The 19,062-nt window shown below is 41.1% G+C and overlaps 1 protein-coding gene across 9 annotated transcripts in view; it reads left to right on the top strand.

Annotated features, from left to right (window-relative positions):
- Positions 1-19,062, top strand: part of LOC146715020 (adhesion G protein-coupled receptor L3) — a 270,499-nt gene that overhangs the window by 94,100 nt on the left and 157,337 nt on the right. For all 9 annotated transcript variants that reach the window (XM_085451382.1, XM_085451387.1, XM_085451384.1 and 6 more), the window contains exon 4: positions 8,119-8,332. In XM_085451382.1, coding sequence (XP_085307508.1) covers positions 8,119-8,332 — 214 coding nt within the window. The remainder of the gene's footprint in view (positions 1-8,118; positions 8,333-19,062) is intronic.

Genomic DNA, 19,062 nt, shown 5'->3' with positions numbered 1-19,062 from the left:
GCGGTAGGAAAGAAGAAAATCACTTCCAGTGATTGCTGCGCCGTGGGTTGCGTCAGACAGAAGGTGCACGCGGCTTCTCATAAAAACATCATCACCACGTGAGGAGGCCGAGCCAATAAGCTGGAGTAGTTTATTACATCTTCACCGTATCTCTATCCCTCAGCACTAATTTGTTAACACCGAGGACCTCATTTCGCTCCGGGCAATCACAGCCAGTTTGACTGACAGTTTACAAATTTCCACTGAAAATGAGGAAAAAAAACCAAAACCCCACCATCAGTCTTCCCCCCCCCTCTGCTGGAATTTGCAAGTTCGTGGTGTGTTGCCAATTAATGTGCTCAAACGTGCGCTGTTGAACGGGAGCAGAGGCAAAATGAATGGCTCGTTCATTTGGCGTGGTGAATGGATATCTGGGTGCTGTCACAATGAGTTATGCTAATTGTGCTTAGCGGCATCGTTGGTCAGTGTCAAAAGCCATCAAGTCGATTTGAGAAGTTTGTCACGATCATCCCCGTGGTGGGCTCATGGATTTATCATTACGGAGGTGTTATCCGTCATCCCGGCTGCAGGTTTCGATAAAACGCCTTATTGAGTCCATTTTTTTGGGGTTGTTGTTGTTTTTCAAGTTTCAAAAACTTTTTTCTTTGTCCCGGAAATTGTGTGACCGCCTCGATTGCGCACGAGCCTCGCATTTTTCACGCTCAGCAGAAAAACGATGTTTTATTGATGCCGTTCTCTTAAGCGCTCCATCTGCGGAGTTCTTTGACAGTTCAGTTCCTGGATAATTTTGCACTCCCCCATAAAAAAAGCCTTTGAGATTTCTCCTGCCTTGGGCCATATGTAAACGTAATTTATTTGGGAGAACAATTTGCCTGAACTGTTTCTCACTTCAAGATAAATAATCCCTCATGCATTATTGAAGAAGCTATCCTCCCCCCCCCCCCCCCCCTTTCTCCCAAGCAATTCACTGAAAAGCAGTCTAGTATGTGTGTGTGCGACTTATTCCACCCCCCCAACCACTTCAACTTCATGCCCACCAGAAAATGTCATTTTTTGCAAACTAAGAAGTCGGTGTGACAGGCTCCCATTGGTCTAATCAAATAACAGGATCCAGATTCATGCGCTAATTAATCACTAGCTCTGGGGGCCGGACCCATCCAGTGATTCTCGGTGGAAAACGAGACATTTGATCTGTTGAATCAGCTCCCTCGCCATCTCCTCCCCTCTCCTCCATCTATCTTACATTAATTCAATGAAGTCAGGAGTTCATTTGAATGCAAACTCCCCCCCGCCCAGTTTAAATTGTCTGCTGCTGAAAGCGAGCCTCTTTTTAAGAATAAAATGTTAAACTCTTACATATTCATAGCCTAAACATCTTTTTCTCCCTTTTTTAAAAAGCAAAAACAAACTAGGAACATATTTGGGTCTCTGCCAGATTCTGCCTAATTGTAGAGCACATGTTTATTGGGAAATTATCTCCCGCGTATGAGCTTGCACTCTTCAGCTGAAGCCTGCGAAATGATCTAAAACTCTCTTGTTAGGAGCCGCACATGTCCCCGACATCTGTTTTTCCAATTGATGGTGGCTCATTTGGTGGGGTTAGGGGGGGTTCATTGTAAATGTGTGTGGTGGTCGACCTTAATTGCGCCTGCCTGACATGTTTTCTTGGGAGATGAAATGGAAAACAAGCCCCCGAAGGACCCCTGTTTTGTTACGAGTGCTGACTTTTAAATGTCATCGTTCTCTGTCTGCTCTTCAGTGCCTCGCGGTTCGGGTGGGAAGGCGATGGGGTCTGGGCTCAGTGTCAGTGACCCGAGAATGAGCTTTTTAACAGCGAGATTTCTTAGCTTGCTGTCTCACCATTTGCCACTTACAAACCCGCAATCAGGAGGCCGAAGCCCCCACCCTCGGGGTGATTTTTAAAAGCTCTGCGGGGGTGCGACATTTTCCAAATGACCATTTTTCTGTCTGACCTTTCTGTTGACCTTTTTGGCGAGTAATTGCAATTTTTGAAATATTCATTTGTGAGTTATGTCATTTGCAAGCATCGTGATTAAAAACACTGCTCGCATGAAGGCGGTGGAAGTATCCAGCCCTTTACGCTTTGCTTACCCCAAATCACTTCTTTCATATATATATATATATATATATATATATATATATATATATATATATATATATATATGTGTGTGTGTGTGTGTTCAGCAGAGCTCTTGTCAAAGGAATTATCCAGGGAGAATCTGCAGTGGAGAAAAGAGATCCACACTGCATATAAATACACCTCTATTAGTTGAAGAGAGGGAAAGCGAGATGAAGTGAATAGAACATGGGAGCTTAGGGTAGAGGATGGACTTTCAATAAGACTATTTCGATTTTCAATAGATCTGACAATGATGTCTGCAGGTAGACGGGGATGCTTGCAAGCAGGGCGAGATGACGGCTCTGGCACCTGAGGAATATGAGCCCTATCAATCACCGCCTCCGGGCACAAATGTAATTACACTACAGTTGTTGACTAGCTGGGTAATCTGAGACATCACTGGCCTGCTTTTACTCGCCTGCATTAGGGGATTGCTGGTGCCCATTTACGGCATTGTGTTCGCCGCTCTCTGATGTTTTTTTAATGTTTCTTTCGGGGGGGATGCTGGCATCAACTGAGCCCTTGGCTTAGCGCTGCGATGAGGTTTGAGAGAATGACTCTAAGATTTCATAGCAAATCAATGAGATCGTATTTATCGAGATTAATGCAGACTATTCAATAGGGCCTCTTTTTTTTTTTTTAAACTGAGGCAGCTCTCAAAGTAAGCATGCACACTTAAAAGCAGGAGGATAAATAAACAATTAATTTTTTTCAATCAAAGTCAATTACACTTTAGACATTTAGCTAAGTGCACCTGCCGTATTCATCCCGTGTTATCCCCCTTGCTCTGCTGTTGTCACTTTCAAAGAAGTTTGGTGTGATCCACAGCGGTGCTTTTCAGGGGGTGGAATAAATATTCCCATTAAGAGGGAGATAATTGATGGCTTTCATCGCCACTGAATATAACAATTCCAATCGGTGATATTTCAATGGCAAGAGTGCTTTACTGTGTTGGGGCTTGAATGATTTATGAGACAAAATGAAATGACACAATAATGAGGGACTTTGTTGTTTCACCTCGCCGTGTGCCTTTGTGTTTTCTCTGTTTAGCTCCAGGGAAAGATAAAAAGTGGTACTTGGATGACTTTTTAAACTGCTAATGGTAGAGATTGTGTCCCCTTACATAAATACGGCATAATGATCTATTATGGGACACACACAGTACTGTGCAAAAGTCTCAAGCCGACCCTCATTTCTTTATATTCCCCTGGGAAAATGGGAAATAGGTGCAGCAATTTATTGGAAAGAACAGTTCTAACAAGCTTGAAAGTCGATATTTGGGTTGACCAACTTTAGTCTTTAAGTCAGCCTGAACTCTCTTAGGCAAGATATCTTGTAAGTTCTTCAAGAAGTCTTCGGGAATAGTTCTCCGTGCTTCTTTAAGGACATTCAAAGCTCTTCTTTGGATGTTGGTTGCCTTTTTGTTCGGTTCTCTATCAAGACGATCGCAGGCTGCTTCAATAACATTGAGGTCTGGGGATGCTCGTCTATGACTGATAGCATTCATTGTGTGTTTTTCTACCAAGGCATGCTTTTGCTGCATTGGCAGTGTGGTTGTGATCATCCTCATGCTGCAAAATACAGCCTATCAGATGCTTACCAGATGGGATTACATGTTGGATCAAAATGTGACTGTACTTTTCATAAGTATAGACCGCTGTATATGTTGATGATGACTGTTGCCACTGATTTTCAGATGCAGCTCTCAGGTCCTCTGTCAGGTCTTTTCTGGGGGGTTTTCCCTATTGCTTAAGGACATTTCTAGTCCAGTTTCTTCTATTTTTTTAAAGACAATCCATGCTTAGATATTCCAAGTTTTCAGTTAATAGCTCTTTTAAAATCACCTTGTTGGTTCAAAACTACAATTTTATTCCTGTGAAACTGTGTTATCTTTGGCATTTTTCACAGACTCAACTGAATAAATTGGAACAAATGTGTTTTTGCAACCTAGCTGATAGCAACAAAGTGCCTAAAGATACAATTTAAAATTCTTTGCTAAATTGTCAGTTGTGTGTAGACACAACACTGGTTCCTGCCTTGAGTTAGATGTGTTTTTATGCTTGAGTGATTCATAGGTCAAGATCTGGGCTGATAATGAATGAAAAAGAAACCTGGGGAACTATTGCTTAAGACTACTTTTAAATAAATCTGGGTCTGTGGAATAGGGCTGAACGATATATCGCATTTGCGATAATATCGCGACATGATCAAGTGCAATTTTCTAACCGCAAAGGCTGCGATTATACTCTGGACATGTCCAAATTCATGGGCTGCATCCTCCTGAGGCCGCATTTGTAGACCGATTACGTCACAGCGACGTGCCGAAGGCTGTCCAAATTACTACCATATCCCAGAATTCATAGCGCGGCCCAGCCAAACTCCAGTTTCCAGCAATGGCGGCCGCTACTAAGTTTTAAAATTACTCATACTAATCTTTCTGGGTCACAAAATAAACTTTTAACATATTTTCAGGCGAGAAAGTAGTTGTGTAAACATCAAATATCTGCTCGGTTTATCAAGATATCCCATATTTGCAAAAGTGCTTCGACGTTTTCAGAGGCGTCTGCTACCCACCAGCTCGACAGCTAGCCGGGAGCTCGAGGGTTACTGATGCGGCCGAGAACGGCACAACTCCCGGCACATCATTTTCAGATCACCGCGGAGTTTCGCTGCTCGGGTTAAACGTAATATATAAGTCACTTAGACAACCTAAAAATGTTATTGTTGGGCTTTTTTCAGTGTTTTGTTTGTTCGTGAGTAAATCGGTTTGGCTGAGATTAAAGTTATTAGATTAGATAAAATAAAACTTTATTAATCCCCCGGGTGGGTTCCTCCTTGGTTTTCACACAGCTGACTAAACGTCAAACAGAAAACTTATTAAACAGAAGTATGAGACAGTCGAGAATTTACACCAGTGTCTGGTTATATTTTAGATAGCAAGAAGCAGACGACCGAGTTTATTAAACTCCACCGAGACAGCGGTGACGCTAATCAGAACTAGACCGTCCAATTTCACGCCTTTAAATTTTAAAGGCGTGTTTGTGTGTGTGTTTATACAATTGCTATTATGTTTGCACTTTATGTGTAATGTTACTGACTGCAGAGATCAGTAAGATGTGTGTATTTTTTATTTATTAGTTTTATTTATTTAATATTATTTTTTAATTGAATGACTGTCTAGTAGTTCACAGATGTCGAAAAACTGAGTGTGGTAAAGCCACTGATTTTTTTTATATATATTTCTGCAATCTGCACATTGTACTGACTTTCATTTTAATGTTTACACCAGGGTTCCTTGTCAGCACTTTATGCTCAGATGTTTGTAAGCTAAAAATAAACTATTGTGTATGTTCAAATATACTGTTGTGATTGAAGAAGTTAAATAAAAATGTCAGTCATCAATTCATGCATCACCTCATGTCATCATAACAGAGGTCTGTCTTCCAGGAAAGAACAGTTTAAAATTAATGTAATATAGTATTGGCCATACTATATGATGTATTGCTTGTCTTTGTTTAATAATACAGAAGACAAAGACCTTAAAAAATAATCGCATATCGCATCGCAATCGCAATATTGGGGCAAAAAATCGCAATTAGATTATTTTCCATAATCGTTCAGCCCTACTGTGGAAGCAAATTAAAGAAATGAGGGGTGGCCCAAGACTTTTGCACGGTACTGTATCTGCACAATGTGGATTCCATGAAAGTTCACTGTGAAAATACAGTAAATTAAGTAAATCTACTAATTTACTGTAATGCACAGTAATACAATTATATCCACAAAAATCTGGCAGGGTTCTGTATTAAGCTGTTTGATTTAGGTTATAAAGAAAGGCATTTACTCAAAGTTATTCCACTGGCTAAAAAACACCCACAACTACATTACTTTTAAAAATGTCTTTTATTTTTAAAGTGTTCAGTGTTCATTTCCTATATTTGCATTCGATGGCACGATACCATAGGGAAGACGCGAGAACAAAGAGTTCTGCAACAGATGGTATGGCCCCCACAGAGCCTTGATCTCAACATCAACCAATCCGTCTGAGATTACATGAAGTGTCAGCTCGACATTGTTGCGCCTAGCTGTTTTAAGATATGTAATTAAACATGATAAGCCGGTCTGACTTCAATAAAGCGGCAGTACTGGGAAGAGCTGGTAAAGAAAGAAACGAGCCGTGCGCGGCGGCACAGCGCTGGACGAACTTGAATGTAACTTCCGTCAGAAAACCGTCATTGTTAGTGCTTTGCTTTGTTTCTTGTGTGAATCACAACCAAACAATGAGATGGCTGCAAAAGGGTGAGGAAAAACGAGAGAGCGATGGATGAAAATTGTACACTTCACACATCTCAGACGCAGCTGTTTATTACTTAAGCATTTGCCGCTTCACACCCAAGGTGATGGATGCCATAAATATATATTTAAAACTGAATGTGTGACAAAAGGTTCAGTTATCTTGGTTTGTATGCTATCACCTATTCTAGGATTTTCATTAGCAAATAACACTGGTTTGTGCTTTACAGACAAGTACGCTCTGTGATCGTGGATTTAAATAACTGTGACTGATGTGGATCCTTTCATTAATTGTCTTTTTTCAGGAGTTTTCAATTGCGTGACCTTAAAAGTAAGAATTTTTCCCATTTGAGCTTTTTAAATGGAGACTTCTTGTATCTGCAGCAGTTGCACTCGACTTGCTGATGGCGTATTTATGATATGATTGAAGGCTGCGGAGGAATGATTAAAAGGACCTTGTGGTGAGATTATTGTCGCTGTTGTTGTTTCCAAGGTCAAAATGAGCTCGTGGTAAATGGACTGCACTCGCATAGCGCTCTTCTCCATTCACATTCATACATAGCTCTTTATTGTATACATACTGTCACAAACATACACGAGTGACACATTGGGGCCACGTTTGGAGTTTTAGAGATACATGTGGTATCACCCACTCTCGTTTTCACATGTGGATTCACTCCGTGTGCCTCTTTTTCTCCATCTGTCCTCCCTGATGAATGTCTGTGTTCCATGTCATCCAGCGCTGGCTTTTTCAGTTCAGACACTCGTCTGAAAGGATGTTTATAGAAATCCGTAACTGCCACAGTCCTCCTGCAGTCACTCAGGCCAATGTTTACGCTTCTCGCTCATTTTTTATTCTCGCTGTAAACACAGAACTTCTCCAGACTGCTCTGCACATGCCGTGTTCGTGCGCGACTGTGAGTCTCCGCAGATGTGCGTGCGTGTCAGAGGAAAGGGAAAAAATGGCAACCTTTGGACGGCCGCCTCTCAGCCTCACTGGGGTCTCCCGGCCATTTTGGCTCTGCAGTAAACAGCGTATTTTTGCCAATTTGACTCCCATTTTTGGCTTGAGGCACAGGGCCACCTTTTGACCTCCTGCCTCTCGCCTTTGTGTTGTCTAACTGAAAGGCATTGTTTCACCTTAAAAAACAAAGAATCTGGCGCTTCTTATGATTTATAGATTTTAGTCTAGAGGGAAATTTCAACAATTTACTTGGGCCACACTCTGCTGTGGATCCTTTGCCTTTGTGTTTCTGCCTGTCTCTAATTTCTCAGTTGAGTGCCCATGTAATGAATGTTTATTTTCTCACAGCCAAAAGCAAACACCGTGTCCATTTCCTTATGTTTGATCTGTGTAGTATCTCCGACTCTCTCTTTCGACAGCTCCTGGCCTCTCCGGGGCCCCTGTGTTAGCGCTCATCCTCCCACTCCAAACAAGCAGCGTCCTAACCACCCACACTCTCTAGAAAAGGGTGGCTAACCTCTTCACCTATGCCTCTGTGTCAGACCTTTTGATTGTATTTTCCTGCAGTAGTATACACTTTTTTAAAAAAATGCAGGTCTGAGCTAACCACAACTGCAGTATGAAGTTGCTTTAACACTTATTTGTAGAAATATTTTCACCGGTAAGAAGAAAACGGAAATTCTCACACACTGATTTATTTATTTATTTTGTATTCTTTCAGCCTTCAGTCGAGCACCCATCCCCATGGCGGTGGTGAGGAGGGAGCTGTCGTGCGAGAGCTACCCCATTGAGCTACGGTGCCCGGGCACTGACGTCATCCTGATCGAAAGCGCCAACTACGGCCGCACTGATGATAAGATCTGCGACGCAGACCCAGCACAGATGGAGAACACACGGTGTTACCTTCCAGATGCATACAAGATCATGTCTCAAAGGTACGGACATAAATTTGTCTGAATTGTAGTAAATATTCTTAATCGGCTATATAATTAATATTTAAGAGTTCAAGCTGAATTATAGCAATCAGCTTTGCTATGAAACTTAATTTCACACTGAGGACTTAACCAGGTTAAAAAGTGATGAAGTAAAAAAAACTTGAGTACTTCCCCGTAGACACCTGTGTTAAAGGTTCCTGCTGTACAAACGAACATGTTTACAGTTCAGGATGAAAATGGTTGTAGCTAATTTTCCCTTTCATAGCTGCATTTTATTTTCTATGAGGCTTAAAATGTACATTAAGGGCTGACAGGTAAATGCAAACACAGGTGGCTATAGATGGTTCTGCCTGTTAGTTTTTAGGTCAGGAGAGCCAAGTAACTGGACTACTTTTCTTCATGGGTGTTGGTTCTGTTTGGAGAACCAACCATTTTAAATGCTGTTATGTGACAAATAAAGTGGGAAGTCTAAGAAGTCACATTTGCTGAGTGAAAATCTAGCATCTTATTTGTTTCTTAACACTAATTAGATCCTATTAGTGTCTATGTAATTAATCTATAGAGTGTATGGATGCAGCTTGCTAGCAAAGCTAACTGTTAGTGTTAGCTAAGTGGTAGCATTAGCTTAGCTAGCAGGCTAACTCTACTTAGCTTTTTTCCGTCTAAAAGTGGTCACATCTGTCCACAGAAACTTTTATAGCAATGGTCATAAATCTAACGCTGAGTATTCATTATGCTAGAAGACAAAATCATAGATAATTTGGAGGCTACATCCATATTTTATATACAGTCTATGGAAGCTACAGCTACATGTAGCTACAGCTACATGGGAGCTGATTAGGGTTGCCAACCGTCCCTTAAAATACGGAATCGTCCCGTATTTCGAAACAAAAGTACACGTCCCGTATTGAGCTAATAAGGGACGCACTTTGTCCCGTAATACAGTGAGAATCAAAAGTAGTCTATAACTTTTAATGGAATTAACGCTTTGTTTGAAAACATAATTCCCAGCCCCTCTCCTGCTTTGTGACCAATGAGCTGACAGCACACTTATGACAATTCGAGTATGACAATTCAGATTACCGCTCATCTCATTGGTCGAGGAAAGGTCGCTTGCGGAGAAAATACCGGAAGACAACAGATGACCACAACAAGAAGCATGGCCAGCAGGGAAATAAACGCCGACACTGCGGTGCAAGTCTCGGACGACAGTACACCTAAAGCTGGGCAGACACTGTGCGATTTTTTCAGTCACGTTATTCAGCTCCTGCTCAAACTGCACGATTGACTCGCAGGGGTTAAAAGTTGGTAGGTCACGATGCAGGTCTCACACTATACGGCCCGATGCTCTGATGCGACCTGAGTGCTCACACTGTGCGTCCATAAAATGAAGGTTATAACAGAAAATCTGTCGCTTGCTCTCTCTGTCTTTCACTCACACAGACACACCACCATCAACTTTGCTAAATTGCTAATGAAAAACATTGATCAGGCAGCTGTGATTGAGCAGCAGTGTAAATCCAACTATTTTCACGGTTGTTGTGGTCGTGATCATTTTGTGATGCCACATCGAAAAGGCTCGGATGAGCTTGCCAAAGTTCTACAAGTTGTGCCTCCATCGCTTGTGTCCAGATCACACGCTGCACTGCCGTGCTGCTCCGTCTTTTTCACCGACGTTTACGTGTTTGCGCGTGAGCAGTGTGAGCGCCTGTGGTGAGACCCTCACGAGCGATTGATGATCGGGAGCTGGTCGTGAGGTGTTAATCACTTCTCTTTACCCCACGTATACTACACGACGCACGATGAAGGCCAAAATCGGTCCGATCACTCAAAAATCGGCTCAAAATGGGCCAAAAACCGCACAGTGTAAGCCCAGCATTAGAGCAGCAATATTTGTTCCCCTCAGAGAAAGGGAAGAATGGGAAAAGGAAAACACCTGGCTGGAAAAAGTTAATATGGGCATGTGCAGTGAATATCAGCGCTATGTGGCCAGAAGTGTGATAATATAATTTATTTTGTGTAATAAACGACTGCAAGGATAGATGATTACAACAAATTGATGACTAATACATAAAAGTAATACATAGATGAATAATGATGATGAGTTATGATGCGTAATCATGGGAGCAAGTGGGTTTACAAACAGGAGCAGCTGATTAGAAAAGCTGAAATAATACCTCAACTGAAGCCAATTGTACTAAATGCACTAAATGTGCACTGTTACAAGAATGTTTTTCTTTCTATTGTTTTCTATTATTTTAAGTTAAGCAGGACAGAGTTCTTTTAAAGAAAGATTTACTTATATTCTCAAAAGTTAAGCATGACAGGCTTCTGTTTAAGAAAGAGACCTGTTTTACTGTGTTAATGTTGTCATTTTGAGCTAAAAATAAATGGCTAAATGATCATTTGTTTCACATGTGTTCATATCACAAAGAATAGAATATGCATCTGCTTAAATCAACTTCAAGTCAAATGGTTAAAAAAATAATTTCACACACAAAAAAAGAGCTAGAAAATTCACCCAACTGGGAAGGGTGAAGACAACTGGGTCGCCCGGCCCTGGCCACGAGGTGTCCCTTATTTATTTTTCAGGGAGTTGGCAACCCTAGAGCTGATATAAATAACCTAAAACCGCCTTCCCACTGAAAGCTTATTAGCCTACTTTGCTAGCTTTCACTTCATTGTGGGTTACAAACTTAACCGTGCAGTGTGTTCTCCAAAGTCTACTAAACAGGAAGTAGTCAAAACTGTACATACTTAGCTTTAGAACGAAATTACAAGATCCAAAAACCCTCCTCCACCGTTTCCAAGAATTGTGGTGGAAAAGGGTCATAATGACGATTGAAAAATATGCATAATAGATGCAGTATAGTTATGTTTTTTTCTATCCTTGGATGAAAAAGAGAATTTAAAACACATTCCCAGTCTATTTTCTTTCTTTTATGCAGCATCGCTAAAAGAAATCCAGGGCCACGATGCAAGGTCTTTTTATATGCACTCATTTTAAAGGTGTATTGTTGACCACAGCAGATGATGATAATAATAATAATGATAGGTTGTTTGGGCTCCCATTCAGAAGACTAGCTTGAGACTATTTGCATGCATGAATATGTACGTGTTCACACACAGGCATGCTCAGAGGAAACAAATTGCTTTTTGCTCTTAAATAATTGCCATATCTTGAAAACATAATCAACCAGTCTTGTGTTAATGAGAAATACTTTAATTCACACCTGAGGATTGCTGATATTTAATAAAAAATTTAAAATGTCTTCTTTTTGAAACATGTTTTCTTAAAAGAGTAGCTTTTTTAATATATTTTACTTACTCCCAAGAATGTACACACTTTATTTCAATACTATTTGGGTCTGGTTTGGGACCAGCCCTTGAGATTTGTTAAAAGTATAAAACAGAGCTCCAAGTTAACAAAGCCACAAAATGAATGCAGAGCAGATTATTAGGGTAGGGTATAGTGCATACACTTTTCTCTGTTATGGATTAATTTGACTGAGAAAACGAGTGAGCCACAAGCAGCATTAACCACAAACCTCACCATACCTGGCTGCTAATCTGTGCCAGCCATAAATTTAAACTGACACAAATCAATGATCATTACAAATAATATGAACAGGTTATTTGTTAAAGCAGAAGAAACATGTGTGATGAGTTTCACTGCCAGAAGTGAGCTTTGTTTTCAGAGTTATGAGCCTGTTGTGCAGAAACCGGGACATGGAGGCCTATTTGTCAGGCCAGAGAGCGAGGATGCTCTTACTGTACTTCGGCTTTTTGCGTGTAATAGATTGCTAACATTAAGATAATATATAAACAAGTTTTCAGTGTTTGAAGCAAGTTGTATGAAAGCAGTGAACGGGGAGCTCAGGGAGAGTGCCGAGTGAATATACATATAGTCAGTCTTTGGTGTGTTGTTGACTTACTGCAGCACTTAAGAGCAGAATAAAAACTCCTATCTGCTATCATTCTAAGCATGGTTTCCCTTGCCTTTGAGGTCAAAACACCCTTGAGCACTCAGAAGCGATGGACTTTATCTAAATTGCTGCTCTGCATTGACTTTGTCTGCCTCATTTTATTTCCAAAGCTGAATGTATGTTCACCTCTACCAGAGCTTTAGTTCCAGATTGGTCACGGCCCCTTGAGAATACTAATGGACGTTTGGGCTTTATCAAACTATTGCTCTTTGCTTTTTAGTTTGGTAACACAGAGTTCAGATAATCAGCTGTGTGAAAAGCAGCCGATGCTAAAACGAGGTAGTTTGAAACATGTTGTCAGATAATTGATGCACCCTGTAGCTCCTTTGTTCTCCGAGCCGCCCACTCAGACGAAAATCCCTGCAGGAATGAATCAACGGGTCCTGCAACTGTCAAGAACACAAAACTAGCATAAAGTAGCAGGGACAAGTGTGTCTTTTTAGCATCTCATTTCTACCGGGGGTGTCTCAATGATGCTTAAAGGGAACTACAACCTGATTCAGAGCCAGGGCACTTTGTCTTGGGAGAGGAAGCTGCTGAGTGGATGAAAGGTGTGGGTAGCATGAATTGGAACTGGGAGGGAGGGTGGCAAAGAAGGGATGTGGTCGTGGCTTTAGTGACACAGCTAGGCATTAGCATGCGGGGGTTAGCACAACAAATGAATGGCCACCTCCGACTATTTCACTGTCAAGCTGTCACAGGCGTTGCTAGGCACCTGCGTCTAAGCTCATTGGGGTTAAAAAGGAAAATGAGCCTGAAAGAGAAACAAGCAGTTAGAACAGACAAAGATAAGGCCAAAGCCAGGACAGGGAGATTATGGATATTCATGTCTTTTTATTTTTTAGTTGACTAACTAAAAGACGTTCCTTCTTCACCTCATACTTTCCTGTCTCTGTCCATAGCCTAATCACTGGAAACAATCCAAACAAGGTAATAGTCTGATTAGAGCATTTACATGGTTTCCAGTAACCTGATTTCCCCCTGATTGTGGCTTTCATGAGGTATTTGATTACCGAGCTAATTTGTTAGGCTACAAAAACACACATAATACAGAACTTGGCTGGATTAAATATATATTCTTTTTAAAGAACCACGAATGAAACATTTGTGTTCAACGGCACTTCTTTTAACGTAATAACTGACTAGTAGTGCTGAAAGTGTCTTACTCTAATCGTAGTGTACGTCTGTTCGCCAACTCCTCCTAGATAACTTAATCAATCTGAATGAAATTTACAACATACACATCTGTAGAACTTTTGGGAATAATTTTTAAAACACTCAAGTCCTTAAATTATATATATTGTGTTTGGCAGCTGATCTCAAACAGCTACATAACGTATACGTTACGGATACGCTTATACAGATATTTCGTGTACGTTACACGTACGTTGTTGTTTCTGGATTCGATTAAGTATGTCATGCATGTCTTTTAAATATATGTTTGGCAAACAATGACACTATTAGTGCCTGTGGCTGGTTATTGGCTTATTGTCTGATACCATGAATATGTAGCTTGCAAAGAAAAAGAAGACGAAATATAAGCATCAAAAAGAATAACATAATAAAATAACATACAGGTCTGTGTTATAGTACACGAGCGAAGCAAACATGTGCAACAGGCCTGTCAAAAACAGCCCTACAGTCAGTAAAATAGGTTATTGGTTAAACTCCAACAGATAAACTAACGAATATCTGACTTCCTGCGTAACCTTTCTGCTAATTATTCAAAACCCCACAGATGCGTTCTCATTCTGAAGTATGGCAGACACTGTTTAGACTTCAGCCAGAGTGATGCAATCTATAAGGCATCTTGCAAATATGGACAGTGTTTAATATAAATGGTATTCCCTAAAGCTGCAGTTGTGGTCCTCAAGAACAGCGGGGATCAACACTCACAGCTTGGTGCTGACAAGACCAACTGTGAAGCTTACTCTGACTCACTTAGAGCTGACTTGAGTTTGTTCTGTGTAGAAATGACCACCATCTGTCAGTAAATCAAAGTCTTTGTTCCATTTTTAGAGTATATAAAACTTCCTCAAATGCTTTGAGCAAATGGTGAAAGGAGACATATTGGCTTTTTCTTTTATTATCATGTATATACTGTTAAAGTCCTGGACGCTCATAGGAAACATGGCCAAAGTTGCAAATAATAAGACCAATGTCAGGAACCTGTGAAGCAAAAACTTCTCTAAATGATCTGTCTTAGATAGTTTTCCCTACTTTTGGAACTAAAATGTCAAAGGGAGGCGATACCCATGAAATGGTCATCACAAACACAGCGTTCCCTCCTATTTGTTTTCCAAACCTTCTGTTTGAAAAATTGGAATGGGCTTTAATAAAAGGTGAAAGAGTAGTAGAGTCCAAGAATAAAAATATAGACCTAGAAACGAGCACAGGGACACTTCCTAAAAAAAATAAATCTTGATGTACAGTACTGTGCAAAAGTCTAAATTCTTTATACTTTGCTTCCAAGACCTGAGCAATAGTTCTGCAGGCCTTTCAAAGTTTCCCTTTGAACATTAGCTCATTTCAGTGCAGTCCTTTTAACTGCAATGGTCTCAGAGGAACGGTGGCTGTCAAGAAGCTTAAGGAAGGGAAGGAAGGGAAACGGTGGGGGGGGGAAAAAGCTAAGGTATGCCAAATTACTGAAAATCAATGGCAACAGGTCTTATGGACTGCAGAATTCATTGGACATTTTTTGGAAAGTTTTGCATTTTGGAATCATGTCAAAATTAGAATTGAGTTATGAACGCAGAAAAATATTGTCAGATTTTTGATGTTTCATCTGGAGTGTGACTGATCGGCAGTGGCTTGGTTTTCCAGTATGACGACGATTCCAAACACACTGCCAGTGCAGTAAAAGCATACCTGGATAGAAAAACATACAGTCAATGGAAAGATACTAGAGAAACTAGGTGATCAGAGTTTATTTTCTTTCCTGAAGTTTGATTAAATTTCCTGCATGCATAAAATGCTGATGAATGATAGTTTTATGTTGTGGCTGTTAAAACTGCGGACTGTTGAAACAAGTGTAGGCGGCTGACTAAGGGGAAAAAACGTTGACTAATCTTTCTAATCTCTCAATTTAACTTGAAGAAGTGGTTTTAGTAACACAGTCACCTTAATCTGATTAAAAACTAATTGGCATACTCGTGAATGGTCTCATGCTATTTTCCTCTTGTGGTACTCGGCACTCTTTTTATCCCACTATGGCCTGTGTACCACCTGCCTCTCCTGCTGGCACCAGTTAAGTCGTGGTGACCGCCGAGCCCTGTTGTTAGCATTCACATAGCGTCTGAAGATGAGCCACGCTGCTGCAGGCTTAGTCTGTGTGCCAGGCTTGCGTCCATCGCTGGTAAAAGTGCAGCCATGTCACTGGCTCGCTTGCGCTGTCAACACACATTTAGCCAGCTCAGCCCTCCTCCACCTGCCTCACCAACCACTAAGAAGAGCCCCATTGTTATTCAGCTATCAAACCCAAACTCTACCTGCTTCAGTTTAGCCCACTTATAAAGCCATATAAAAGAGCTACTTTGGTAAGGTGTTTGGTTCCATTACAGTCTTTTAAGCGAGAGCTAATAGCACTCTGTATGTGAGTGATAGCGCGTCACTGAGCTCGCGAGCGCTGTAATGCATCTTGAAATGAAGGTTGTCTCGCACCATCCTGTGACAGGGTGAAATGAATGGGTCTCTTTCATTAGCTATTCCCCCCCTTTTGTGCTTTGAACACTGCGGATGTGCAGAATCCATAGCCTCTGGATAAACATGTCACTTATAGGTGGTGCTGTGCTGAAAGCTAGATGGAGGCTAATGATACTGTAATTGAAACATGGTACCGAGCTTTAATTTAGCACAATTTGACACCATTTGCATAGTGTGTGCACACACGCCGCTGTGATTTTTTTTTTTTTGCAATCATCGCCATTCCCCCGTGGGACACTTTCACAGGCGATTCTCTGCAGCTGAGGTATCTGTTGAATCTGCCCTCTTTCAAACACGTGTATACATCTAGTGCCACTTCCCTGTGTGAAATCGCTGGAGAGGCTGGCCACTTGTGCTATCAAACAAGACTGACCCTTTTCTCATCAGAGCCCCAGTGTCTCTGTCTCTCTGTCTCTCTCTCCACCCTTTTTTTTTGTGTGTTCCCCTTTTCTTTTCCCGAAGGCGGTGTGGCCTTCACGGCAAGTAATTACAGGCTATATCAAAGCTATATATCACCTTATATCTCAGTAGACCTCAGCAGCCACCTTAAGGGACAGCTGATAGCATTGTGGCAGGCTTGTGTACGACCCCTGAAGGAGAAAAGCAGGTCAGGATGGAGCAACTCCCCCCCTTTCAACACATACACATCTAAACACCTACATGTTCTGATCTGTTTTTGGTCTTTTTTCTTCCATATGCACTTTATTTCTTTTCTGTAGCCTCCCTGGGATCCTTCGCACCGCTGCGCCGTCACACTTGTCATTTTACAGAACAAAAAATAGAAGAACAAAATGTATTTTTGACATGGAGCGTGTTGTGTTTGGTGCAGATGACACTAACGATGAAGGTTAATGGATGTCACAGCGTGATAAGTCCCGCGAGGAACAGCAAAACTAAATTAACACAACCTGTGATTTCACCCCGCCGGCCGCATGACAGCTGACATTTGACAAACTTCATGTTAATGACGTGCACGAGGAAAACAAACAATCCCAGCGCACTTGGATGGGAATGCGTGAGACAAATGACGGATGGAACCTCGTGCTGACCGAGGGACAAGTGTGATTAAGGGATAAGGAGCGAAAAGCAGATGGGAGGATCCTCTCGCCTTTGGCGATGATCTTCCCCATACGTAGCAGTTCTCATTATCCTTCTCCTGTGACCTTATTTCAGCGTTGGAGGATTTGAATGAGATATTTGTTTGAGAAGGAGAGTGGGATTAACTGAAGAATCGGCTTCCGGAGGATATTAGGGACGTATGATTTATTGGAAGAAAACACGTAGTCTTTGGCAAATGGGCCGTGCGTGGGACTCAAAGTGCAAACGCTGAGAAGAAACACGCTGACGCCTTTTTTTCCTTCATAAGGCTTTAAAGTAACAGTTCCTGTTAACTGATTTAGCTCAACGTCAGATTAAAGAACCAGTATTCTTCACTGACCAAACGAGGATTAGTTATTCAGGCTAACTGGTTGTGATATTTACAAAACACAGACCTAGCACCTGTAATTCCTAATAGCTTAAAAAACAAGCACATCTGTGCTGATATCCCCTCAGCAAAGAGGGTGGCGACTGCAGTATCTGCCTTATAACCCTTGGCATTGTTTTTGATTTTATCCTTATGTGCTTCAAATCTTTGATCATCACAGCTGTTTGTCAAAAAGGAAATAATTAGAAACCGAGTGTTGTGCAAAAGTATTGAGCCAGCCCTCAGGAGCTGGGCTTGTTGTAATTTTTTAAACTGGTCTTAAGCAGAGTTCTCCAGGCTTTCTGAAGATCTTTCAACGTTTTTCTTTGAACATTGGCTGCTATTAACTTGAAAACTTGGCTTGTCCATGGTGTGGAGCCTCTTGCTGAAGATTGCTGAAAAAACTGAAGAGACGTACCTGTAGCAGATGAACAGTGGAAATAATGTCTTTACGAAATGGGAAAAAAACAATCCAGCAAAGAGCTAACACAGGACCTGCGAGATGCATCTGGCCTTTCGGTTGATCCGTCTCCTGTTCGTCGAAGCCTCAACAGAAATGGTCTCAGTGAAAAGGGTGGCTGTCAACAAGCCAAATACCTGAAGTATGCCAATTTACACAAAGACTGGACTTTAAATTAGTGGCAACCAGTCTTATGGAGCAATTGAGGTCAGGAGAGAGGTAGGAAAAGTGAGTGACTACAGTCATTTGAAAAACATGGGTGAAGCTGTGTCATGGTTTGGGGTTGGATTTCAGCCAGTGGGACTGGGGATCCATTTTAAAACTGATGGCATTATGAACACAGAAAAGTACCATCTGATTTTGAGCCACAGTCCAGTACAATCTGGGAGGTGTCTGATTGGCTGTGGCTTTATTTTTCAGTATGACAATGATCCTAAACACACTGCCAATGCAGTAAAAGTGTACCTGGATAGAAAAACATACACTGAAATACTCGCCAGAGCCTGAACCTCAACATTACTGAAGCAGTGTGGGATCATCGCGATAGAGAACAGAACAAAGGACAGCCAGCATTGGAAAAAAGAGCTTTGAATATCCTTCAAGAAGTCTGGAGAAATATTACTTTAAGAAATGACAAGAAAGCTCGACTAATAGGTTTCATTCTCTGGTAAAGAATCAAGGTCGTCAAACTAAATATTGACTTTGAAGCTTGTTACAATGGTCCAAATTCTGTTTCTCCTCATATACTGTATTTCCATGTATTTTTGCATGTATTTTAATAAGTCTAGGTAACTAATTTCCATTATCGTAACAAAATAAATCAAAGTAAGCGTTAATACATGACTTTTGTACTGTACTGTATATCAACAGGTCAAGTTTTCTGGCTGTCTACATCTATTTACAGTAAATGTCTCCTTATACTTACATCCCTGAAAGTACAAAAAACAAAAGTAGGAAAAAACCCAGCATGATGTCAGTATTAAATTTCACCCAGTCCATGCTGTTTATGTACAGCTCTCCCTGTGAAACAGCTTTACAGTGTCTTCCATAACTCTCGATGTGATGATCATGATCTGAGCCTGGACCGAGCCTAACATTTTTATCAGAAAACCCTGCA

The sequence above is a fragment of the Copadichromis virginalis genome, linkage group LG3 (genome assembly GCF_057382275.1).
Source record: "Copadichromis virginalis isolate Kocher_CV1m ecotype Utaka linkage group LG3, C_Virginalis_male_GT1.1, whole genome shotgun sequence".
Taxonomy (NCBI): domain Eukaryota; kingdom Metazoa; phylum Chordata; class Actinopteri; order Cichliformes; family Cichlidae; genus Copadichromis; species Copadichromis virginalis.
The sequence above is the reverse complement of the archived record's forward strand: the minus strand, read 5'-3'. Positions and strand labels throughout refer to the sequence as shown.